We start from the raw sequence: 25,030 nt of genomic DNA, 5'->3' as shown, positions 1-25,030 counted from the left end.
TTTTCTACCTGTAGGCTAGGGTGGGGTGAGGGCTTGGGTCCTGCCAGATCACTGCGGCTCTGCCACTTTACCCTTTTCTGTGTGGTCTTCTCTTCTTCCCCAGATGTAGTGGTCTGTTCTGCAGTCTTCAGGTCATTTTCAGATTTAGTTGTATTTGCTGTATTTTCTTCTTTTCCATGTTTTCAGGAGGAGGTTTCTGCCTTGACTTCCTACTCTACCATCTTTCTCTTCAGTCCATCCTTCATCTCTTTACTTTTAATCTATTTGTATCTTTTTAAAGTGGATTTTTTAAAGACACTTATATCTTTTTTTTAAATCTGCTGACAGTCTTTTTTCCCCCACAGCCATAAGTACCTTTATTAATAATAGGGAAATTGCACTTACAAAAACTCACATAAAGCCACAGTGGATACATATCATATGAAAACTGTCACCCTGCATGAATTGGGAAGGTATAAAATAGCTGAACATAGAAAACAGTCTTAACAATGCCAGTTTAGAGAGACTATGTATGATTCGGTTGCCTAGGAAGGAGGGAAAATAAATATGTGGGCACAATATCAGTTACACTGGCATGATTTTTTTTGTCAAAAATGTAGAAACTGTGCTTAAATGGAAAAGAAATAACCTACTAGGAAATATTCATTTTTGTGGGCCTTAAAACACACACGTGTGTTTTAATCTTTGAGAGGTGACTTTTAGTCAACATAGATCAGCATAAATAAAAATGATTAAATGAATACACAAGGTATTTGGGGAAGCAGTTTTGACTATTATTAAAAGAAAATTACAGTATCAATAAAATAAGACCCAAAACTTAGAGTCAAGCATTTGAAGAAGTTATGTATAAAGAAAAAGAAAGAGTAGAGACTGGATCTCAGACTGAAAATGAAATCATCTTACTAGGTAAATTATCTGAGGAGGATGTTAAGTGCAGTTGAGGGGGTAGATACAGCTCACTAGTGGACCCAAGTGTCTGAAATTTAAAGGTACTTAACTTTTTGAAAAAATGGAATATAGTTACAATAAATTTCAATGTCCATCTAAGCTAATTTTTTTGATAGTGAAAATTTACTTAGAATGAGAAAATAAATATCAATGTAAGTTTTAAGAACCTGATATGGACAACAAAATTTACAACACCCAGAGAAATAACCAAATACTTTATGAGTTATTTGCCTGTGAAACCTCTATAATGCTTTTCTTAACTTCTAGCTGAATACTCTTTTGGTCACCTCTTGGCAGCCATGCCTTTGTGATCAGCACAATATGACTAATTTTGTAATTTTACTTTTCAAAAGTCACAATTCATAAAGCCAGTTGTGGTGGGAAGGAATTGTTACAAATTACAAGACACCCAATTCACTTTTTTGGCTCTGAAGTGATTTCAGAAACTGACAACAAGAGACCAAACATTTTAATAAAACATGCTTCCATTGCACTGATTACTCAGGAAACACCAAGGGTTTTGGAAGCTGTGAACTGTGGGTAAAGACTAAATATATTTTGGTGATCTGAATGAGCAAATATGTATTTCTTATAAATAATAATATCACAAGCTCTAAACACACTAGTCGTAATTATTTTAAAGTATTTCCTGTCTGATCATTCCAAAATTGGTGTCATTCCTGAGTTTGATTGATTCTTGTATCTCTTAAGTCCATTTTTTTCATGCCTTTTAGCATGGCTTGTAATACATGATTTATTTGGCAAAGGGACCGATATAAATGGATCTTTAACATGTGGTTTGGTGTTAGTCTGGCTAGGAGTTGGGCTGGCTCAATGTTTATTAGACATTTAGGTGCTGATGGCTGTAATTCCTCTAGTGTCCTAGATTCTTTTTCTCCTTAATTGTCCGTGAATTTCCCCAAGAATTTAAATACAATCTCTGCCTTGAAGCTCTTTCAGCTATAATCCACTGTTGATATACTGGAGGCTTGCTGACCAGATGGTAAGGTTTAGGGAAAGGGAAGCATTTTATAATTTTATGATGAAATATCAGTCTTTTAGCGGGTCTGTATCCCTGGGCTGCGATCTTCGCAGGTTCTCTCTTACCTTGACCTCACCTTAGATGAGGCAGAAAGGAGGAACCGGAGGTAGGTGATTTTGCTACCTCCTAGGTGAGATAAGGCTCTCGTAGTCTTTTTACTTGGGGAGTAGGCTTTTGTCAGGGAGGCTGTTCTGGGCATGCTTTTAAATGATTATTTGCCCCTCCCCCTGCTAGAGACAGGAGGAGTTTTCTTGGCTCTTCGCCACACTCAGCCTCCATCAATTTGTCCGAATTACCATTTAAGTATTCTCAGCAGTTTGTCACTCCAGCAGCCTCCACACCTGGGCTGTGACTGTATGTGACTGTCTCTTCGGATCTGGGGTTGGCAGTTTGCCTTGCAACGTCAGTTCTCTGAGAGGTCTGAGAGAAGTTGCTTTTTAATTTGTTGAGTTTTTTTTCTTGTGAGGATGGGAATGATGACTTTCAAGCCCTTTTACATGTTGAAGCTGAAAGTAAAAGTTTCTTCCTTTGGTTTTTTTGTCGTTTAAAAACATGTTCTCAAGGCATGAAGGCTGAGATGGCAAAAAGACCATGTATATCCAGTTGGCCTTTTGGGAAGCTGACCCTCTGTGGAGGAAGGCTCAATGGTAGCCATCCATCTGGCTTCTGCAGACCTTAGGGACTCAGCAGACCCCCCCTTCTTCCCACTTGTTGCCTCTTTCTAGCTTCATCATCTTGCTGGCCTGGGCTCTCTCCCTCTTCCGGATTCTGTCCTGTGGTCCACCTGGGTCCTGCGCTCAAGGATCTTTCTGTAATAAAGATCTAATGGTGTGTCTCTCCCTGCTCAAAATCCCTGCACCCACAGAGGAAAGTATAAGTTGCTCAGCGTGGCAGTCACAGATCCTTATGGATCATCCTAACCTTCCCTCTGCGGCCCACCTCCCCCAACTCCTGCACTTTACTGGGGTACCAGAGACACCCTGAACTGCTCCTAGGTCCCCAAACATACCATGCTTTCTTGGGTCACTGCCTTGCACCTGCTGATCCCTCAGGGACCCTTCCCGTTCTGACTGCAAACTGACACCACCACTGAGACCTGGCTTCCTTGGGGAGGCCTTCCCCAAGCACCTTGTACATTCATCAGGCACAGTGCCATGCTCTGGGTCCCACTGATGCTTCATGGGACCTCTCCAGCTGACAGATCCGATATTCCAGGCAGAGGCATGGGGAAGAGGTCCTACTTTTGTCCCACAGGTGGAAGGGACACCAGACAATATTGGCCAGCCATTCCACTGGCCCTTTCCAGCTGGGGAGGAGGGCCTGGAAGGGAAGGAACCTCTGGAACAGGCACCTGCCATCCAGGCTGGGCATGAAGGAACCTGGCTCTTAAGGCAGAATCTAGTGGTCCAAATCGCAAGCTCCCCCAGGTATCAGCTCTTTGACCTTGGGCAAGCTACTTACCTCTCTGTGCTTCACTGTCTTCATCTCTAAAATGGGACCTAGCTCTCAGGTAGAGAGGCCTCGTGAAATAATGCAACCTAAGGAATGTTGTAGGTGGCAAATGCTCAGTAAGTGCTCGTTATTATTACAACCACATTGGCCAAGCACTGTGCCAGGTGATCCTACCTCCTGGGTTCATTTCATCCACGCCTTGGCCAGCGAGATGGGGATGTTAGTTCTGCTCCATGGAGGAGGCAACCAAGGTGCTGGGGAAGTGAGGATCCATCTGCTTTTCCCCCTTGCCAACCACTGCTCAGCCCTCTCCCCCACTCCTGGAGTGGCCCAGCAGAGGCCTGGGCTGGGGCACTGGGAAGCTGCAGATTCAGGCTGCCTCAGGCCCAGCCTGGGTACTTACAGGCACCTGGATGATGGAGGTGGTGCAGCAGTCATGGGGGAGAGTGGGGGCATGGGGTTGGAGTGGTGCCTGGGCTGGTCAGCCTGACCTGCTTTTCTCCTGCTCCTTCCACTCCCCTGGTACGGGTGGAAAGGAAGGAGCCCCCATTTTTCTAGGTCTTGCTGCGTGTCAGGTGAGTACAGAACTGGGGGCTTGGCTGCCATGTCCATTCCCACCAACTGCAAGAGGCTGGTGTTCTGTCCCCAGGTGACATAAATCCAAGATGATATAGCCACTGCTGTCTAGAGACTGGCCTAAGTAAAGTACACCATCCCCTCTCCTGGGCTTCAAGTTGAGGAAGTCCCTCCTACCACCCCTGCACCATAACGGCCGCTTGTTTGCTCCTCACTGTGTGAGTGACAATCACCAGGCAAGGTCAATTTAGGATCACATGGACCCTCTGTTGTGCATCTAAACATTACATGGAGCCTGAAGCGTCACTCCATTCATCTTTGCTTAAATCTCTTGGCTTAGGTTCAGTTGTGTACACACAACTGGTCATAGCGGCCCTGATAGCACCCTCAGAGGAGGAGTCTTTGGAGCAGAGCTGTTGAATCCACCCTCCGGAACTCTGAAACCTCCATCACTTCAGGTGTTCTGTTTACTGTTAAACCAGTCTTAACTGGTTCCCTTCTCCTCTGACTTTGCCCCAAGTCTCAGGCAGTCAGATGCCTTAAAGGAGTGGTCTGCCTTGCAAGGCCCCTAGCTCCCCACTCATGGGCCCCTGGGCTTCCCTCCAGATGGTTCCTCCAAGGCCACTCCCCAATTCATGGTCTCCCTCAGCTCCCCTCCCTTCCCTTCTCCTTGGCATTCGGTGATTTTGCAGCCTCCCCATCATGCTGTGGCAACACTCCAGGATTCTATTTTCCTTATTCTTCCTCCACCTCAGAAACATGGTCCTCCCTCCCTCAAGCCATGACCGTCATTGTTGAAGCACCCTGCCTGCCCTAAGTCCAGTCCTATGGTTCTATTTCTGTCCTTCTCAGTGAGGCAGGATGGAGCCCCCTTCCAGAGCTGGAGTCCACCAGAGCCTGGCAGTGGTCAGACTGCCGAGGGCTGTGGGAGGTGGCAGGAGCCTTGTCCTTTGGCTTCTTTCCCACCTAAGCCTCCCCTGGCCTGATCATCCCAGGCCTGATCCAACTCCAAGAGAGGTGTCATCTTTTGCACCATCCCCTTCCCCTCAGCCATCGGTGACAAACTGGTGGTCCAAAACACATTTGTTTGGCCTGCCATATTTCTTTAAAATTTCAATTAGTTTGCTATTATTTAAAAATGACTTGATGTCATTTAAGAATCCAGAATTCCAGTTCCTTTTGACAAATAAGAAGATCTGGCAACACTAGGTCCACACTGCTGCATGGTGACAGCAAGGTAGAGTTGGTCCCAGTGGTTCCCTTTTTTGGGTCTTTCTTGCACGCAGGTTTTCAGTTTTGACCCTCTCAGTTGCATTGGCCACCCGCATCAGTGGCCTGGCTTCTAAACTGTCTCTCTGCTCCAGGTGGTCCAGGGGAAGAAGTAACAAAATCCCAGGTCCGAGTGCACAAAGGAGGGCAGAGCACAGCAAACAGGAAGGCAGTGTGCAGAGTCCCAGTCAGGTGCTACTCCTGGCCTCTCTCCATCACCGTTTATTGCTAGCAGCATCCCAGGCACCATATGTGTTTTCTGTCCTGACTCAAGCCTGTCTTTGGGGGCTGGGTTACTGCCAACACATGGCTTGCTGTCTGCTGCTTCAGGCTACTTCACATCCTGTTGGAGCTGGGCCTGGGGTCCGAGGCTCTGTCCCGGGCCTGGGCAGCAGTATGGCCAATAGGCACAGGCTTCCTTCTGTCCAGCCAACTCAGCCAAATGTGCACCAGGGGGTGGCAGCCTTATCACAGTCCAACATAATGTTAAGAACAGTGCAGGGGGCTCCACTCACAGACAGGGTGGTTCGGGAATCCACATGGTACTTCACGGTGCTCAGGCCTCCCTCCCGGTCCACCTTGAATTGCTCCTGGGAAGGAAAGGTGGAGAAAGCATGTACTCAGGGCTTTGTGGGTGTCAGCTGTCCACCCACAAAGCCTAAAGAGGCTGTTGGAAGGGCAGGAACTCCCGTGTGGCAGGTTGGCCTGGGATTCTGGCACCTTTAGCTGACACCCACCTCCCCCCAACTTGTGCAGACCTAGGTCTTGGCTGACCCAAAGTGCCCAAGAGCCCACGGCAGCCACCAGAGAGAATGATGCCCAAGCAAAATGCTGACCTGGGCCAAGCAGGGGAGGACAGGGTCATTTGGGCCCAAGGATAACTTGGTGAAATGCTTGGGCCTGTTGGTTGTCCACATCACCACCTATCTGACCCCTAACAGGGGAGCAGCCAGCACCTGTTTTTGAGCCGCGATGCGTTTCTGGTCCCTCTTCCGCCAGGCTGGGTCATGCAGGTGGCGAAATGTCTTATACCCAGTTGTGATTCCCGAGGGGCGGAAAAGCTAAGGAAGCCAAAGGAAGTTGGGTCAGGCTGCCCCTCCTGGAGCCCTGGGCCTCGCCACTAGTCCTCTGGGGTCCCACAGCTGCCACAGGCTATAGGAGGGGACTTGCATTCCCATTCTGCATAAGAGGTGTGCTGTCCGGGGCAGGGCTGGGGTTGGAAGCAGGGGTGCTATCTCCAGGCCTCAGGAACTCTGTCTGATGGCAGAGAGGGGAACCCCAGGGCTACCACAATGGCTGAGGAGGTGGTGGGCCCTGGGAGGAGTGTTACCTGGAGCCCGGCTCCTTTGATGCGCCGGTAGAACTCATCGTCCTCACGGCCCCAGCCCCAGAAGCGGTTGGACATCCCGTTGCACTGACACAGAGACAGGCAGGGTCATGCTCCTTGGTCTCTTAGCACTCGGGAGCGCCCAGCCTGAGGTGGGCCAGGCCAGGCCCCCTTTCCTCCTCTTCCCTAGGCACTTCTGAATGGAGGCCTGGACGCTTGCAGTTTCTGCAACCTCTGTGGTATTGGGAAATAGTCGGCTGGTGCCAGTTTCTTTGCCTATTATAAGGGCACCCTGGACTTGTGGGAATTGATTAGTTTCTCAAAAATGTCTGACTGGCAGGTGGAACCTATCTGGGGAGCTGGTGCTGGGAAGTGCCAATGCCTGCTGGATTTCTGCCAGCCCTCCTAATGCCATTTCCCCTGGGTTGGTCTGCCTTCATGTCTTCCTCGGTGTGGGGGAGAGGCAGTTGGGCTCTGTGGGAGACACCTATCTTCGCCACCTTTACATAAAACTGGCTTCAGTCACAGCTTGAAAAGAGAGGTAGGAGATGGCAATCTAAGCCACTCAGCCCCCCACCCCGCTGCCCCATGTCTCCACCCCAGCCAGTGATTGACTCAGGGAGGGGCACATGACTCAAGTCAGGCTAACCAAGAGCCAGTGTGAAACAGTTCTGGGACTCGTGTCTGGGCTGCTGGGGAAGAGGCTCCAGCTCCCACTGGACTTGGGCCTACAAGGATGTGGGTTACAGCTATAACAACCACCGTGCGCACTGAACGTCTGAAAATAAATCCAGCCTAGAGGAGGCAGAGCTGATGGTGAAAGGTGAAATGGTGTCCTGGTGATACTGTCCGAGAGGCTGAGCAAGCTGCACCAGAAGCCAGACCCTCTCCTCCAGCCCTGCCCAAACTTTTCCATTTGGGGAGCCAAAGAACCCCAGTTCTTCTGAGCCAGCTAGCATGGGGGTTTCTGTGGCAGAATCCTCCCTGACTTGCTGGGTCCTGTTCCTGTCTGGTTGCTGGCTGCAGTGGGCTGCCCTGCTAGGCCTGGGCAGGACTCCTCCATGTGCTGGGCCCCAGAACCGCTGCTCCTCCTGCCAATGCCCCCACCCAGGCAGGGACTCCCTGGCTCTGGGCCACGCAGGCTGGGCCGGGCCTCACCAGCTGGTAGTGCTGCTTGGAGAGCAGCAGGATGCCGCCGACATAGGTCTTGTAGTGGTAGAGCGGGTGGAGCTCCGGGGAGGCCACGTGGAAGGGCCCAGCCTCAGGGAAGCCATAGTCCAGCTCCTCGTTGAGAGGGAGCAGGTCCACGTCGTGCATGGCAATGTAGTCCGTGCTGTTGCTGCTCTCCAGGAAGCCCACGTTGATGAGGGCCGCCCGGTTGAACCTGTGCAGGGCGGCCGAGGTGGGCAGGGGCCCAGTGAGCTCGCTTTCCCCCAGACTGCCTGTCCTCCGCAGCGCCCGCCCCAGTGCCCGGGCTGGCCTCTGGCCTGACACCACTTCACTGCGGGGCTCACCGCAAGCCTGCCGCCCCGCTCCTCTCAAATGGCTCCTGAGCATCCCCTAGGGCCAGAACCTGGTGGGAGCGCTGGAGCTACAGCAGTGGGGCGTCAGAGCCCTGCTCTCAAGCAGCTCACACACCAGCGAGAGAACAAAGCATGCGGGGGCCTAGGGGGCAGCTTTTCTCAGAGTCGGTGGTCGGGGGGACCAGTTAATAGGGTGGCAAGTGAGCAGAAACCCGAAGGCCTGAGGGAATGAGTCCTGTGGAAACAAGGGCGGGCGGAAGAGCAGTGCCAAGGCCCGAGGCAGGAGCAGACGAGGCAGGAGCAGGGTCCGGCAGAGCTGGTGCCGGGGGCTTGCGGAGGAGGTCGGAGCGGGGAGAAGGAGAGACAGGGCGGCTGGGCTGGCATGGGGGTTGACGCTGCATGAGACGGGGAGCTACCAAGGGCTGAGAGCAGAGGGGGGACGGGTCAGGCTGTGACGTGGGGTCACACTGTGGGGTGTTGAGAAGAGACGGGTCAGCAGTGGAAGCAGCGGACAGGTTAGGAGGCTATTACACTTATTTAGGCAGGAGATGATTTAAGTTCAGGGAGGAGGCAGTGGATATACGGTGAGAAGTGGGCAGATTCTAGACGTATTCTGCTGAGGGCCTGGGTGTGTTGTGTGAGGGAGAAAGGGGAGCTGAGGACAACACCAAGGCTTGGTGGCAAGAGTGACTCGAAGCATGGAGTTGCCATCTTCTGAAATGGGGAGTGGGACGGGGGAGCAGGTGTGGGGCTGTGGGAAGTCAGGCTTTCAGCTTTGGTCACAGGAAGCCTGAGATACCTCTGAGACCACCGAGAGTGGAGGGCTGCACAGGCGGCTGTACGTGCGCGTCTGGAGTTCAGGAGCGAGCGCTGGGCGGGGAATATGGCCTCGGGAGTTATCAGGGTAGAGATGGGATTGCATGCCATGACATGTTCCAGATCCCCTAGGGAGTGACCATAGCCAGAAAGAGGATGCCCAAGCACTGAGCCCAAGGGGCTCCGAAATCAGAGAGCAGCAAGATGAGGCAGAACCAGCCAAGGAGATGGGCAGGGGTGGCCAGTCAGGAGGGAGGAGACCAGAGTGCTGCCTCAGAAGCCATCAGTGGTGTTTTAAGAAGGAAGAGGTAATCCACTTGGCAAGTGGTGCTGAGGTGTCACCAGGAGAAGGCTGGCACCTGGGCTGTGGATGAGGAGGAGGCTCGCTGGTGATGACCCTGAGCACGGTTTCAGTGTCAGGGCGGGGTAAGCATCTCAGCGGAAGAGGTTCGAGAGAGAGCGAAGAGGGAGAAAGGGAACTTTTGCTAGACAGGGGAGCAGAGAAATGAAGGGATAGCTGTGGGTGATGTGGGTTGCTCGGGAGGTCTTTCCTTTCCATTTTAGATGGGAGCCATTTCAGAATGTTTATTGATGCGAATGCTCCAGAAAGGAGGAAAAATTGATCCTGCAGTGGAGAAAGGAGCCAACGGCTGCAGTGACGTCTCTGAGTAGGAGAGCTGGAAGGGACCCAGTGTCAGGGAGGAATTTCTGGCCCTGGAGGAGCTGTGATGAGCATCCCTGGGATGGGGAGACCGAGCACCCGTGCACAGAAGCTATAGGCCAGGACAGACACTTGGGCGAGTTCTCTACTTGGTTCTGTTCTCAAACAGGAAGCAAAGTCATTTGCTGAGGGTGAGGATCAGGGTGGAGTGAGGAGAGGTGTGCAAGGCTGCCTCAGAGAGGGCCATGAGGCTTCCAGGCAGGGCTGGCGGCCTTCCTGGGCCAGGGCTCATTATCAGGGAGGCGAGCAGCAACGCCAGCCACATCCAGCTGCCCAGGGGAAGATGTGGAGCAGGCAGAATCAGGTTTTGTCAGGCAGGAGTTATGCCAGGGGAAAGGGGCAAGGGAGCTAAGGTGTGTGCAAGGAGTGACTTTAATGATGGGTCATGGGGTCCGAGTCAGGTGAGGAGAAAGTGAGGACAGGGGGGTGGGCAGTGAAAATTGGGAGGATCAGGGACTAAAGGGCCTGGTGGGGTCTAAGAATTGTTGGAGTCTGTGTCCCAGTGGGAGTGAGTTGGAGGGAAAGGAGGTGGGTGGAGTGGGAGATTCCTGGACTGTGATCACGGAGGGGAGCAGTTTTTGGTAAGGGCAAGGATTTCAGTACAATGCCATTCTGTGACCAACTTTAAGGCCAGGGCCTTGACCATCCCTTTCTGAATCCCCATAGCCAGGGCATCAGCAAGTCCTGTCTGCGCTGCCTCCACATACTTCTCTCCCACCTTCTACCATGCCAAGCGAGACACCGCCATCCTAGATAACTGCAGTGACCCAGCAAGTCTCCCCTGCTCCTTCTCTTGTGCTGGTATAATTTATTCACACAGTAGCCATAGGGAGCTTTTAAAAATGAATATAGGGTCAGGGTCCTCTCCAGCCCCAAACCCTCCCTCCAAATTCCCATCACACCCATATGCAAAGTGTGGCCTTTCACAGGCCTCAGGCCCACCTGGCATGGGACTGCTGCGGGAAAAGGGGAAGGCCCTGAGAGATCTGGGCAAGGTGAAGCCGCTGGAGGGGGGGTGCTGGGTCCGGGGGAGGTCCCTACCTGAAGTGATCCACCTGGTTGAGCACATAGATGTGGTGCTGGATCTTCTTCCTGCTCAGGAAGCGGTGCATGTGGGGCACGAAGACCAGAAGCTCCTCGAAGCGTTCGCGGAAAGGCACCAGCACTGCGAGGCGGTGGGGGCCCCACGACACGTCTTCTTCCCAGTGCTCAGGGAGTGGATCTGGGGGACAGGCCCGTGGTGGGCCCAGGGTCTCCTGACCTTGGCCCCTAGCTGGCTGGGCCACATCACCAGAGCAGCTGAGCTGTAGCCACAGCAGGGAAAGGAAGCCCAGGAAGAGACAGGCAACGAAGAGGTGGAAGACAGAGCATTTGCGGGGGAGGCTACCGGGGAGCAACCTGGACCTGGGACAAGAGCAGGGACAGGGTCAGAAGGGCAGGGTTGAGCCAGGGTCCTCTGCAGACCCCTTCTCTAGCTTCCCCAAGTAGGGTACACATGACTGGCCTGCCCCAAGCACCTGGAAATTAGTACGGAAGCAAATTCAATGCTTTTGCTCATGCTGCTAGAGCATCAGAACCCTGCTTATTGCTCAGGGTTTAGCTCATGCCACCCCACCTCTGGGAGGCCCTCCCACAACTCCCAGATCAAGGAACTGCCCCAGTTCCCTGACTCATTTCCTGTGAGACCTAGTCAGACAAAAAGCTGCCTGAGGGCAGGACAAGACTCCTATCTCCTGCACTTGCTCCTCCGCAGGACAATGATTCCAAGTCCTGACCCACAGCAGGGGTCTAGCCTTAGAGATCCCACCCACTGCTTTCCATGCCTGAAACCCTGCAGGTTCACGCCTAGCTGAAGCCTGCTTCTCATACCAGAAAGCTCCCCAGACAGGGGCCTGTGCTGGTACCATCCTGGGGAAAAGACCAATGCTTACTCTGGGAAGAATGGCCCTGCCCCCAAAATAATGCAAGGCCAAACTGACAGTGGCAGTTTACCGAACTTGTCCCAAAGCTTCTGTCCACGAGGCAGCTCATGTGACAAGGGATGAGAGACGGAAAAGGAAAGACGAAGGCTCAGTACAGCATGCAGGCTCATTTCAGAACCCGGAAAAACAGCTGCATACCTTAGACATTGGGGTAGTGCTGCGAGACTGCCCTTTAGACTAGAGAGTACAAAGAAACAAATGGAATTCACTTTCCCTTGCTCTTCTCTCTGAAGTTCTAATAGTGAAGGAGGAGCTGAGGAATCCAAAAAAAAGGGAAAACTTCCTCTATTCTGCTGTGCCTGAAATAATGTGCAATTAGCTATCATGTCTTAGAGGTTTTCCCTCCTGAGGGCCCTTGGTCCTTCCTCACCCACTGCCTCTTCCAGGTGAGTCTCATCTGGTCCTTGCCCAGCTCAGAGCCCTTTGATCTCATGGATGATTCTCTGTGGACAAGAAAATGGCCAAATTCCTTGGTCTGACAGCCAAGCCCCTAGGTGGCCTGGCCCCGTCTCCAGCTGCTCCGCACCACTTAGCCAGTGCCACACATTGGGTAGCTGAGCTTCTCCACTCACCAGATTCCTTCCTGCTCCAGCCCTCCGCCAGCCTGCTGCTTCCACCGGAAATGCCCTTCCTTACTTTATCTGCTTAGAAACCCGTTCTTGACTCTTCAGGGCCAAACTCCAATGTCATGGCCAGCATTTCTCGCTCTGCACACCCCAACCCCCAGATATGCACACAAACGGATAAGCATGCTCCCTCTGTTGTGTTCCCATGGCATCTGATACTTCCCCCTTTGGGGCAGTCAAGAGTTTTGTAGTCACCTGTGTTCCTGCTCATCTTCCCCATAAGTAATCAAGTTCCTGTCTGTGGCCCCAGCACAGGTCAGACAGCTGAGGGCTTGCTAACTGAGTTACAGGAGAGTTCAAGCAGTTAGGCATGCTTTATTACACAAGAGCCAGACCAACTCCTGCCTTTATCTGGGGGCACAACTGCCAACCTGGAAGCCAGCAGCTGTGAAGCCAGGCCAGGTCTCACACACAACAGAGGTGGCCAGGTAGGACACCCTCACAGGGCTCCTGACTTACCCCCCATTGTCATGTGGTGGGGGTTTCCGGTGGGGAGGAGAAGAGCCCAATCCTGCCAGTGGCCTGGGAAGGCTGGTACCTCTAGAGATTCTGTCTCGCCCTTGGGGATCTTTCTGGGGGCCAGGTGGAGACCAAGGAGATGGACATGGGGAAATATCCCACCTTCAGGGGAAGAAGCAGTGACCATTATCCAGGGGTATAGCATGGATTGGCTTTTCCATGCATTTTCATATGCAGTTTCTTCAATCCAGCTTCCCCTTCTTACCAGGATCATGTCATGGGCACTCATCCTGTGCTCTATAGGCCCAAACCGCTGAGCAACTGAAATCAGTCAAGTCCCAGTTATTTCAGGACAGTGGATACTAAGAACTTCTGGTGCCACCTGGTGGCAAACTGAAGATCTGTAGTCCCAGCTGTTCCCAGGCCCAGGCCACCCTGCTGAGGGGGCAGACCAGGTGAGGTTTGTGGAGGTTCTGATGGCTCTATCAATCTGTGCCCAAGGCCATAAAAAGATTCAAATCCAGGCAGGCTGGCTCCACAGCTAGCTCTGTTCATTACTACACAGTGTGTATCTGTTGCATGGACCTTTGTACCCATGTGTCAAAAGCAGGAATTGACATCTGTTAAGTTTTTCTGCAAGCAGTTATAGCTCCAAAGGTTTATGAAAATTCATCTCCATTACCTTCCCTTTCTTCCCTCACACAAATCTCAGCGATACATGGTTTGAACACTCAACTGCTTTTGGCAGAGCGCCTACAAACTGCAAAGGTAGCTGGATGACACCTACTCTGTGCCAGACAGTGTAATAAGTTTTACATATATGATCTCATTTAATCCTCAAACAGCCCTGCAAAGTAGACACTATGATCCCTGTTTCAAAGATGGAAAAGCTGAGGTCAGAAAGATTAAGTGATGTTTCTGCTCACATGGCTGTTAGAGAGGATTCCTGCCCAGAGCTGACTCCACAGTCCAAGATTCTACTACATTGCTGTCTCCTTACTTCAACACCAAGTCTGAAAAATCCCAAAAGGTAAAGAGTTGTGCCTATTATATTCCAGAATCTTTTGGCACCTGGCAAACTTAAGAAACACAAAGGGAATGAGGTGTCATTCATTGGGTGGAGACCCACTATCATGTGCTCTGGATGGGAAGAGTTTTGGGGGCACATCTCAAGACTTAAGTGTAGCAGCCAAATATCTCTCCCATCCCAATTCTGCTTTAGTGGCAAACATCATTAGGTAAGATCAGAGCCAAACTCACACCTAACACATGGAGAGGGCCCCACTCAAGTATAGCTGCACCGGAAATGAACTAGTATTATGTGTGAGGGGGGCCTAGTCCTTGCCAAGCCGTGGCCAGGCAGGCTCACCATACAGAGCTTCTGTCTGGTGTGTTTTTCTGGGCGGTCAGCAAAGGATGGGGAAGCATGACGGAGGGAGGGGGGGTCTGAGGCTACATGGATGTGATGGGAGGGGCAGAGACCAGAGAAATGGAATGAAGACCCTCCGAGACAAGGGACAGACAGAAGGACACAGATTCACTGAGAGAGGTCAAGAAAAGACCTGCACGAAGATGGAGGCCAGTGGAGAAACAGAGACACAAAGGGACCGATAATGAGGGAAAGAAACACTCAGGGAGAGGGACAGAACTCACAAAGGTTAGTCAACGAAGAAACAGACCCGCGGAGTGACGCAGGCTGGTAGAGACAGAGACCCGTACACAGGGAGCGCCAGGGACCCACAAGGAGAACCACAGACCCTCAGAGAGACCGCAGAGGCAGGGGCGCGACGGCCTCGGGCTCCTCGATTCCGCGGGGCGGCCCGGAAGGATCGGCACCCGGAGGGTGGGACCCAGGCCGGCCGCCGCCGCTCACCTGCCGTCCTCCCAGGGCAGCTGCGCCGCTTTCCTCCGGGAGGGGAACATCGTGGTGGGAGGCGGCAGCACATGGGACGCGGGCTCCAAGCCGGGCGGCCCGGGATTCCGGGCCTACGCGGCGCCTCCGCCTCCCGCTCCGCCCAGGCCCGTCCTCCCCGCCCCTCGGTCCTCCAGGGTTCTTGTTCCGGCTGCACCGTCCGCGCCCCGGAGCCGCAGCGTTAAAGGTTCCGCATGCGAGAAACACGTGAGCGTCCCAACTGTTGGACGGGTAACTACTCTTCTGGGCGCCGCTTGACATCCCGAGACACTGAGGCCCCAGAGAGGGCTCATGTTACTGGGCTGGGACTGAATTTAAGACTCCAGACTTCCAAACTTTAAAGATAAAGGAACTGAGGCACAGGAAGACTGTAAGCCCAGATGGTTTGGTTGAACAGTCAATGGTCTTAACCAGTCTGCTACCGGGAGGATTTCACCATGAGAGAAATTGATCATCTCCAGCAGCCCCCTTTCTCCCTTAAACCCAGCAAACAACTCACCAGTCCCCTTCCTGCTGAACTCTCCCAGGGCACTGCACCTACACCAGAACCTTGGCAAATCCAGGCTAGGTTTGGCTGGTAACAAAAGCAAGGCTGACTCTCTGTAGAGACCAGTCCAGTAAGGCCAATAATAGAAGCAGGGAGGTGAGACTGTGACCTGGAGTGTACAAGCCCATCCATCTAAAGGGGACAGCCACCATTCAGTCTACTTAATTATGTCAGGATGAAGCCCTCTGAGTTTCAGATCTGATTTATCTCAAAAAATTAGATTTTACATAAAAATCCAAATTAACTTAAAGCTGTGATATCCAGTCATGTTGATAATAAGGACCCTTGATATGATGAGAATGACACTTCTGTGGTCTTTTCAAGAACCCACAACCCCATTCTAATCATGAGAAAAATAGCAGACAAATCCCAACTAAGGGAAATTCTACAAAATGCCTCATCAGTACTCCTGAAAACTGTCAGGGTAATAAAAAAACAAGGAAACTTTGAGAAACTTTCAGAGCCAAGAAGAGCCCAAGGGGTCAAGTAAATGTAATAAGGTATTCTGAATGGGATCCTGGAAGAGAAAAAGAACACGAGGTAACAACTAAGGAAATTTACTTATGGACTTCAGTTAAAAATAATGTTATCAATATTGGTTCATTATTTTAATGTTTCACACCAATGCATGACATTAATAGGGGAAACAAGTCTTCACAATTTTCTTGCAATTCTAAAGCTGTTCTAAAAAAAATTTATTTTTAATGTGGAGGTCCAAGCGGCAGTATTCATTCAGCTCATCCACCCCTGGCAGTTCAAAGTGGTCCCCAAATTTGTCTTCCCTTCCCCAGTTTCTCACACACTGCTACATTAACCCTCCTTACTTATCCTTGGGGCTCTTCTACTCAACTTTGTTGAACAGTGGGCAATGTCCAAATCTTTTACCGGGGGCTCAAGGCTCTGTAACTCTTACTGACCTCCTTTCCAGCTTCCTCCTAACTCCTCCAGCCCAACTTCTCCCCATCCACCTCCATACTAGCTGTCTGTCTCTGCTTTCCCCACCACCCCTGCCCTAAAGTCTTCTGTCATCAGAAACCTTCTCCTCCAAGGTCCTTGCTGAAATCCCATGCTATTGGCCAAGCCCATCAATATCCTCATCCTCACCAGCCCAGGGATTTGTTTTCCTCACACATGCAGCACTCTGTTCAATGGGCACCACCTTCCAAACTAGGCGCTTCTTTGCAGCACCATGACAATTCTGTCCACCTACTCTGGAAAGGCTGGGAGAGAACTTAACAGGGCAGCTGGTGCAGAGGAAATGGGTGTGGATTTGAACACTGACCCCACAATCAATTTACTTGTTGGGTAGTCTTAGGCAAACCCACTATCTGGTGCTGCAGAAAGGCATAAAGGATAGAAAAAATGAAATTCACAGGTGGGTATTCATCTTGGAATGTGAGGTGTTTTGTCCATTGGAAGAAATGATGTTCCCTGGAGCACCTTGCAGTGTTATGCCCTCTAACAGTACAGTAACTTTACACTGGACAAGAAGTCTATTTTTTATTAATTGGGAAACCAATGTAACAAACCTAGACCTACTGATAATGAAATCATTAACTAAGACTCTGCAGGCCCCAACCCAAACAAGCACCAAGGCCTCTGCTTGGCCTGACCCCAGTTTCTCAAGTCCCCAAAAGGAAAACTATGTGAAGAAACTGGAGTCAAACTCAGGGCCACTTTCCCACATTGTACCCCCCCTCCACCCCATCCTCAACTGACACACACCCTGATCAGCAGGCTGGGTTTAGGCCCCAAGAGGGACAGTGAGGTTCCTAGAGCGGCAGGGAACCACAGCCACAACCCAACCTGTTCAAAATCCCAAGTTAGCAAAAGAAGACAGAGGGAAGACTGGCTTTCTCCCCTCCCCCTAGCTACCCAGACAACAGCCTCAGAGTCCTGATCAGTAACACTGTGATTCTGAGGTGCCAATGGGGCTCCCAGCGGCGTCACCAGCCCCTGGGTGATTACTGCAAAGGGCAAGAGCCCAGGGGAGGGGGCAGGCATTTGCCTACCACATGCTCAGTATGAGCCAGCCAAGCTGCTTGTGCTGCAGTGCATGTTGCCCTCTCCCCTCCAGGACATCTGCAACTGGGAACCAGTCTTCCTGCCAGAGAAATCAGTTCCAGGAGCCCCTTCTCTCCCAGCCTGGGAGGAAGGATGTCTGTGAGGCCTGGAGTGGCTACACCAGCTTCTTTGCTTCAAAGAAGCTCTTGAGGTGTCGCATCTGCCAGACGCCGATGGCTACGAGGATGAGGGTTTGCAGAATGGACCACCACAGCACTCGCTGGTTGGTGCTCTCGCTGGTCTGCCGAAAGCGCTCCTCTCGCCACTGTGGGAGGGCAGAATGCAAGAGGAGCCTGAGTTGGCTGGGCTGCCCCTGGGCTGCTAGAACTGCTGGGTTCCCTTCCTGGAGATGCCCCAGGGCCAGCCAGTTTTGTTCAGATTCCATTACAGTGTCTGTAAACAAAGAATCAAAGAGCCACCCCATCTGGGAACTGTGTCATCCTCACCAGCTAGATGACCTCAGGGAACCCATTTATTCCTCAAAAGACTGCCTGCTCTTATCTGACAAGTATAGGCCTCCCCTGGCCCTACTCTATAGCCTGGGGGAGAGGTGGTTGTGGTATCACCCCATCAGGCTATGCTGTCCTGGAGCCCTTGAGTGGACTTGCTCTGAGTCCTCTGCCCAGGTGTCCCAACTGGTCCTTGACTATTGTGGACAGATAGCAAACTGATGGTCCAGCTGCTTTATCTGGCCATTACATGTGTTTTGTTTGGCTCCAGTGGTTGCCAACAATTAAAAAACACAAGAAATTTCACATATAAAACCTGGACCTCAAGCTCCTCTTAAAAACCAAGGCTAGCATTTCTACAAGGGTTCCCTCAGCTGACAATGAACTGAGGTCACTGAGGATGAGGTAGTCCTCATGGATTCATTCACAGTAACTGCCTAGCTCCTAGCTATAGGTGAGTTTGAAACATCTAGTAACAAGAGAACCTGGAGCCATGGAAATAATACCCAAGTTGTTGGTATCAATTCCCGCTGTCTCTTTGTGGATTTTGTCAACTTCTATACAAAACAATGACAGCCTCTTAGGAGTCTCTCTACTCAATTATAAAGTGGAGTTAATAAGACCCACTCCATCTTTAAAACTTGAAATGAAGCACAGACAAGTCATCCCTAGGGTTCATAACGAATTTTACATCCAACTACTGGTTGAGCCAGTGGCAGCTTCTGGGAAGAAGCCTACTGCTCCTGGCCCACTTACCCGCTGGTAGTTCTGCTCTTTCTGAATCTGCTCCACTTGCTCCACTAACTGTCGTACTCGTAGCTGCAACTCACTCAACTTGTCTTTGGCAGCAATTTCTGCATAGTCGTTGGCATGTTCACCGACTTGGATGTCCAGGTGAACTCTCTGGGAGCAGACAAGGAACATACAAGGAGAATCAGTCAACCCAGTTCCATCTTCCTGCCAAGCACTTATGGCTGGTCCCCACACCTTCCTTCATTTGTTCATGTAGCCAACACTGACTGAGGCCTCCTTAGGGTCCAGCCTATGGGCTCCAGGCATGCAGGCAAGAATAAGCTTGGCTGATTCTGACCAAGGCATATACAAAATACAGCATCTGTGCCCTGGATGTTCACTGGAAACCAAGTTTACTATCAGACAAAATATCCAACATACTCATGTCACATCCCCAGTATCATAAGCCCACAGGAGGATAGAGGCTAAATGTTTTGAGTTACACCTACGTCCACTTACCAACATGCCTCCAGCAAAAAGAGAGAACTTAGTGGAATTGGAGTGAAGACAGATCTGGTGCTCACCAGGAGTGTGGGAGGTAAAAGTGAACCTGCCCTCAGAGCCATACTGCCGGGCCAGGATGACCTGGAGAGAAGGGGCTTCAGTGAGTGTTACGGTAGGGATGGAGCTGGAAGGAAACAAGGCTTAAGGCTCTAAGTGCCTCAAAAATTGACAAACAGAGCCTCAGGCACCCCACAACACTAAAAGGTCCAAAGCTTGTCTGAGAACTACTTGGGGTGGGTGAAGAGTGTGACATGAGGTTGGCATGTGAGCATGATCTTGGGAAGAGACGTACCTTATTCACAGCTTCTACCCTTTCAATTATTTTGGTGTGGTTCCATTTTTAAGTAACAAGTGACAGCTAAGGGTTTTTTGTTTTGCTTTAATATCCTCATTTGCTGAAATTACAAGCCACTCATTCTTTCTGAAAGTACCCTATTCTGCGAAATCTTGAAGTCTACGTGTCACAGCCTAAGAGTTGACAAAATCCTTTGATTTCCAGCACAAGTAACCCACCCACCACACCTACAGGGAGGTGAGTTTCCGTTTATTTCACGAGCGAGAAAATGGCTCAGGGAAGGTGACTGATTTGGCGGGGTCCTGCGGCAGTCGGGAAGAAGCTGAGAGGAGCAGCTAGCAAAGCAACAGCCCACGTTTGGCCTGGAGTGAAAATCCGAATCTTCCCACACCACCGTCTTTAGCAGTTTGGCAGATGCGGAAACTAGGAGGGGAACTGCCAGCACCCGCCTGGTCTGGCGCTAAGTGCAGAGCGGAGGACTCGGCGGGGCTAAGGGCCCAGCTCACCTTGTCCTCTGGGTCCTTCACCTCCACGAACATGCCAAGCCCTGGGGTGGCCGGCTGGTACTCCTCCCGCTGCTTGTCATACAGCTGCGTCCGGTAGTTCCCTGCAAGGAAGCAGGGCGGGCGCAGGTCAGAGGAGCGCGAGGCGGAGCTGGGTCCGCGGCTGCCAAGGCACAGCGAGGCCGGCCGCTCCCAGCTTGGGAGCGCTGACTCCCGCACCCTCTGCCCACGAGCGCCGTCTCGTTCCGGACTCTCCCCCAACCCCAGCACCTATAACCATAGTCTCGTCCGGGATCTCCTCGATAAAGCACTTCTTCTCCGTCTCCCCGATGTGGAAGTACAGCGCGCCTCCGCGGGCCGCAAAACACAGCAGCAGCAGGAAGGCCCGAACCATCGTGCTTAGTCCGACTCCCGGCCAGGGCCAGACGACCCGCACGCCCTGCTCCGCAGCCATCTTGCCCTACCTGTCGCGCAGTCGCAGCGGGCCGCGCCACGTCGCCCTGCCGCCGCCGCCGCAGCTGCGGGGCCTGCCGGGACAGCGAGTCCCTAGGTCTGGACTACGAGTCCCGAAGTGCCCGCGGCCACGGCGCGGCACCGCGCGGCACCGCGCTGCTTGCTTGGGGTGCGGCTTCCCCTTGGGACAGAATTGGGGCCGCAGAATTGAGATTTGCTTTGCTTGAGCCCTTGTGGCGGCCGGGCCATTAGTGATGATTGCCGGCGGTTTACAGATGATGAGAGTGACGCCTTTAGTTTGAGGTCGCGGAGCGAATTACGAGCAGAGCTAGGATTCGAGCCCAGGATCCCTTCCTTTCCTCGGCATAGCACCTGCCACTCTGGGTTTACTTCTATTTTTAAAAATTGATCTTTGAAAAGCTTTTTCTTCGCGAAATAAGTTCAAATGCTTAAAAAAAAAAAAGTCAAGGTCTCCCTTTACCACTTCTTTGCCGCCCGCCAGCCCATCCACTCTTAAATCTGGTCTGTATGCTCCCAGGCATCGCCTCCCATCTCCCCTCACGCCCACTCAGCAACCTCCATCGCCCCCCATTTCCACGCTGACTCAGGTGGGCTTTGCTGCCGGACCCCGGCCGCGAAGGCTCGGTTCCAGACCAGGAACCCAGTGGCCCGCAGGTAAAGGCGTATTGGCGAAGTCTTGGGGCGGAGTTGCGGGTTTTGGAGAGCTCTGCACACATCAGCAGAGATTTGGGTCTGTCCTTCATGTCCTTGCTGGATTTTAACCAAATTTCGGTGTATTTTTGGCAGCTTTTCGGAGTTAGCAGCTTATGATCGTGCTACCTCACGGTTTTATGTAAGTTAGAGGTTCTATTTGGGTTCTTCTTTAGGAGGCAGGCTTAGTGGGAATGTGTTCACGTTTCCCCCCATTAGAAAGTCTTTACCTCATTTTTCTTAGCAGTAACAGTCCCACAGTATGAATGTACCTTCGTTTTTAAACATTCCTCTAATGAAAGTGGTTCTGCCTAATTATTAGTTCTTACGCATAATGCTGCAATAAAAATTCTCGTTCATTTTCTAAAAAGCATTACTGTAGGATACAGCTTTGTTGATAAGAAATCACAACATAGCTTTCCCCAAAACACTGTACCAATGGACAGTCCCACCAGCATTGTGTGTGGGTGTTTACATCCCCACACCTGGCCAAATCTCCTAACATTTTTAATCTTTGCAAAACCAGTGATGGAAAATTGTATTTCTCTATTCTTTTAATTTTTATTTTATTGGTGACTGAACAGTTTTCATTGGCTACTTGTTTTCTTTTGAGAATTAATTACTGGTTGTGGTGGGGGTTTTTTGGTGCTAATATAATTTTGTGTTATTCCTGCTGATTCAGCCACCATTCAGAATTAACAAAATATTACAGAATTAATAAATAACATTTTATAATAACAGTTTCAGGTACTTTTTAAATTAAAATTTTTATATTGAGATCATGACAGATTCACATGCAGTTGTAAGAAATTATGCAAAGAGATCCAATGTACCCATTACTCAGTTTTCCCCAAGTTAAATACAATATCACAACCAGGATATTAGCATTGATACAGTTAAGGTAAGGAACATCTTCCGTCATCACAGGGATCCCTCATGCTGTTCTTATTATAGTCATACCCATTCTCCTATCCCTCTACCCCCTCCTTAACCCCAGACAACCATTAATCTGTTTCCATTTCTATAATAGTTTCATTTCAAGAATATAAGTGGAATCATACAGTATATAAGTGAAATCATACCTTTAAAATTGACTTTTTTCCACTCAGCATAATTCTCTGGGAGTTTATTCAGTTTATTGCATACATCAACTATTAGTTCCTTTTACTATTGAAAAGTAACCATTACACACAATGTAGAAAGATATAATTTTCTGAAAGGAACATCTGAAAGGGGTGTGAACAAAGCTGTTAAAACAGCTGAGTTTTTTCTTTATGTTATTGAAGGTAAATTGGTATAAATTCAAATTAGTGTTGCAACTTTTGGATTTAAATGTAGACCTCATGGTAACCACAAACAAAATAGCTATAGAATATACAGAAAAGGACATGATGTATGAATTTCAACATTACAACTAAAACGTTAAATGTAAAAGAAGACAGTTATGCAGGAAATGAGGGGGAAAAGCTATAAAGCAAATAAAAAGCAAATAGAAAATGACAGAAGTAGGTCTTTCCATATCAGCAATTATCTTAAAAGTAAATGGTTTGTACTCTGGAGTCAAAAGACAAAGATTGGAAAAAATAGAGAAATAGGACGGCAAGGTGGAAACCTCCTTCAAAAACACAAAAAAAGAGGAAAATACAGCAAATGCAACTAGACTTGAAAACAATCTAGATTTCAAAATAGATTTCCCTATATCTGAGGGAGAAGAGAGGACCACACAGAAAAAGGTGAGGCAGCAAAGCCAAGATTGAGAGGGCCACAAACCCTCCCCCCACATCAGCCCACAGGCAGGAGAAAGAGAAATGGAGCAGGCAGAGGGTAGGAACCCAGGAGCACTTCCCACCTGGCCTTGGAGATCTGCTCTGGGAGTACAAGCTCACATTACACTGGGTTCTGGTGATTACTGGGGCTGGACATCAGGGACAGGCAGAACACTCTGGGAGACTGAGACTCCAGCCAGTGTGGAGGCTAGGCATGCTCTGCCGGGCCTGAGAACCAAAGCAAAGGTGGCAATTTGAAAGACTTGACAGAAGTTGGAGGGGTACCAGGGGAGCAAGGGTTGGATGGAACTCTCTGCTCAGGAGATAGGGCAGGTGGAAGATACCTCCCTAGCCCTTCCACAGCTCAAAAGTCTGGGAACTCTTGGAAGCCCCAGTCACTCCATCTCCCTTGCTACCAAGGCAGCCCTGAGGCTCCTTCCTGTATGCACTGCTGAGAGCCAACCCATTTGGCTCAGTGGCAGTATCAGACTTTGCTGCCAGGCAGGCAGAGGGAGACTCTCTCAGCTTCCATGACTCCATTTCAGCCCAACCAAAGAAGTGCCTGCAGGAGCCAGCCCCAAGAGCTCCTTCCTCCCTGAGGGTGTCCAAACCCAGTGCTGTGCATCCAGCCAGGGCACAGCCACACATTGGTCCAAACTTCCCATTAACCCTGCAGCCATGCCATTGCTGCAGGCCAGGCAGAGGTGGCCCCACCAAGAACAAGCTCTGCAGAGATTCCTGAACTGATCATGAAGGCAGCAGTGGAATTAAATTGCCTGCACAGACTTAGACCACTATAGAATCTAGAGAGAAAGAAAGCCCTGCTGGTGGCATGCCAACAGCAAGGGACCCTGCAAAAGAACCAGGTACTAGAGAATAAAGAATGTTAAGCTTCTGGGCACCACAGCAATCCCTCTTAATAAAACTATTACTCTACAGGCCAGAAAGCAAACAAAGGAAGAAATGTAGAAACCCTGACAAAATGAGTGGGCAGAGAAACATGATCGAAACAAAAGTACAAGACAAAACCCCATGAAGAGGGCTAAAGGAAACAGAAATCACCGATCTTCTTGATAAAGATTTCAAAATAAAGTCATAAACATGCTCACAGATTTACAGAGAAGTATTCAAGATCAGGGAGGATTTCAACAAAGAAATAGAAAACCTGGAAAAGAGCCACTCAGAGCTGAAGAATACAGTATTTGAAAGAAAACATACAATGGTGGGACTTAAAAGTAGGTTAGAACATGTAGAGGAGATAGTAAATGAAATGGAAATTAGAGAATATGAAAATAAAGAAGCTGAGGAACAGAGAGAAAAAAAAAAACCTCTAGGAGAGACTGATAAGAGTTATGTGACCAATCCAAATGAAATATTTGCATAATAGGGGGACCAGAACGAGAAGAGAGAAACAAAGAGAAAGTCTCTTTAAGGAATTAATTGTTGAAAACTTTGCCAATCTGGGGAAGAAAATAGACACTCAGGTCATGGAAGCACAGATATCCCCTAACAAAAGGAACCCCAGGAAGACAACACCAAGACATAATAATTAAAATGGCAAAGATCAAAGATAAGAGAGTTTTGAAAGCAGCCAGAGAAAGAGAAAAAAGATTACTTATAAAGGAAATGCCCTCATGCTATCAGCAGACTTCTCAGAAGAAACTCTACAGGCTAGAAGGGAATGGCATGATATACTTTATGTACTGAAACAGAGGACCTCCAACCATGAATCCTATACCTGGCAACATTATCATTTAATTTGAAGCTGGGATTAAACAATTTCCAGATAAACAAAACTTGAAGGAATTTGCCACCACCAAACCAGACTTACAGGATATGTTAAAGAGACTGTTGTAGTTGGAAATGACCCCAAGGCTAAATAGCTTTCACCAGTGAAAATAGACCAACTAATCACCAAAGAATTATAAAATTAAAACAAAACAAAAGAAGCAAAGTCAACTATACACAACATCAGTCAAGGGATACACAAAAAGTGCAGATTATTATATCTAATGGAAAAAAGGAAGGAGGAGGAGGGGAAGGGGGAGGAAGAAGGAGGAAGGAGGAGAAGGAGTAGGAAATAGAGTAATCAGCAATTTAAGGTAGACTATTATATAGTGAGGAAGCTATCCTTGAACCTTTAGTAACCACAGAACTAAAACCTACAATAAATACACATACACACAAAAGTAAATGAATTGAAAAAAAAAGAGAAATCCAATTACAACACTAAATAAAACCATCTATAAAAAGAGAAAAGCATAAGAGAGGAAAAAGGAACAGATAGGAGCTA

The 25,030-nt window shown here is 49.9% G+C and overlaps 2 protein-coding genes across 10 annotated transcripts; both read right to left on the bottom strand.

Annotated features, from left to right (window-relative positions):
* Nucleotides 1-761: 761 nt before the first annotated feature.
* On the bottom strand, nt 762-14,788 carry B4GALT7 (beta-1,4-galactosyltransferase 7). Of its 9 annotated transcripts, none has more exons than XM_036927780.2 (7): nt 14,615-14,784; nt 12,742-12,903; nt 10,716-11,078; nt 7,773-7,998; nt 6,618-6,701; nt 6,244-6,348; nt 762-5,877 (listed from the first exon to the last, which is right to left on the bottom strand). In XM_036927780.2, the coding sequence occupies exons 1-7, from the start codon at nt 14,662-14,664 to the stop codon at nt 5,722-5,724; spliced, it is 1,146 nt and encodes a 381-aa protein (XP_036783675.1). In that variant the 5' UTR covers nt 14,665-14,784; the 3' UTR covers nt 762-5,721. The 9 variants fall into 9 exon arrangements, 7 of the variants coding, with proteins under 7 accessions (XP_036783675.1, XP_036783676.1, XP_036783678.1 ...); XM_036927781.2 differs by lacking the exon at nt 12,742-12,903 and adding an exon at nt 13,668-13,754 and having other exon boundaries at nt 14,615-14,783; XM_036927783.2 differs by lacking the exon at nt 6,244-6,348 and having other exon boundaries at nt 14,615-14,786.
* A 1,898-nt stretch (nt 14,789-16,686) lies between these two features.
* On the bottom strand, nt 16,687-20,290 carry LOC118933480 (transmembrane emp24 domain-containing protein 9). Its single transcript, XM_036927793.2, has 5 exons — nt 20,078-20,290; nt 19,811-19,911; nt 18,965-19,090; nt 18,470-18,616; nt 16,687-17,529 (listed from the first exon to the last, which is right to left on the bottom strand). The coding sequence occupies exons 1-5, from the start codon at nt 20,259-20,261 to the stop codon at nt 17,380-17,382; spliced, it is 708 nt and encodes a 235-aa protein (XP_036783688.1). The 5' UTR covers nt 20,262-20,290; the 3' UTR covers nt 16,687-17,379.
* Nucleotides 20,291-25,030: the final 4,740 nt, after the last annotated feature.

This window comes from Manis pentadactyla, chromosome 13 (assembly GCF_030020395.1).
Source record: "Manis pentadactyla isolate mManPen7 chromosome 13, mManPen7.hap1, whole genome shotgun sequence".
Lineage (NCBI taxonomy): Eukaryota > Metazoa > Chordata > Mammalia > Pholidota > Manidae > Manis > Manis pentadactyla.
Note: the sequence above shows the minus strand (reverse complement) of the source record. Positions and strands in the feature narration are given on the sequence as shown.

Coding starts and splice junctions, on each gene's coding strand:
- B4GALT7 (XM_036927780.2), bottom strand. CDS start 14,664: ATGTTCCCCTCCCGGAGGAAAGCGGCGCAGCTGCCCTGGGAGGACGGC. Junction 12,904..14,614: donor CTGCCCTGGGAGGACGGCAG/GTGAGCGGCGGC, acceptor CTTCCCCTGAAG/GTGGGATATTTCCCCATGTC. Junction 7,999..10,715: donor AACCAGGTGGATCACTTCAG/GTAGGGACCTCC, acceptor CGCCCTGCACAG/GTTCAACCGGGCGGCCCTCA.
- LOC118933480 (XM_036927793.2), bottom strand. CDS start 20,261: ATGGCTGCGGAGCAGGGCGTGCGGGTCGTCTGGCCCTGGCCGGGAGTC. Junction 19,912..20,077: donor GGACGAGACTATGGTTATAG/GTGCTGGGGTTG, acceptor GCTTCCTTGCAG/GGAACTACCGGACGCAGCTG. Junction 17,530..18,469: donor AAGAGCAGAACTACCAGCGG/GTAAGTGGGCCA, acceptor GCCCTCCCACAG/TGGCGAGAGGAGCGCTTTCG.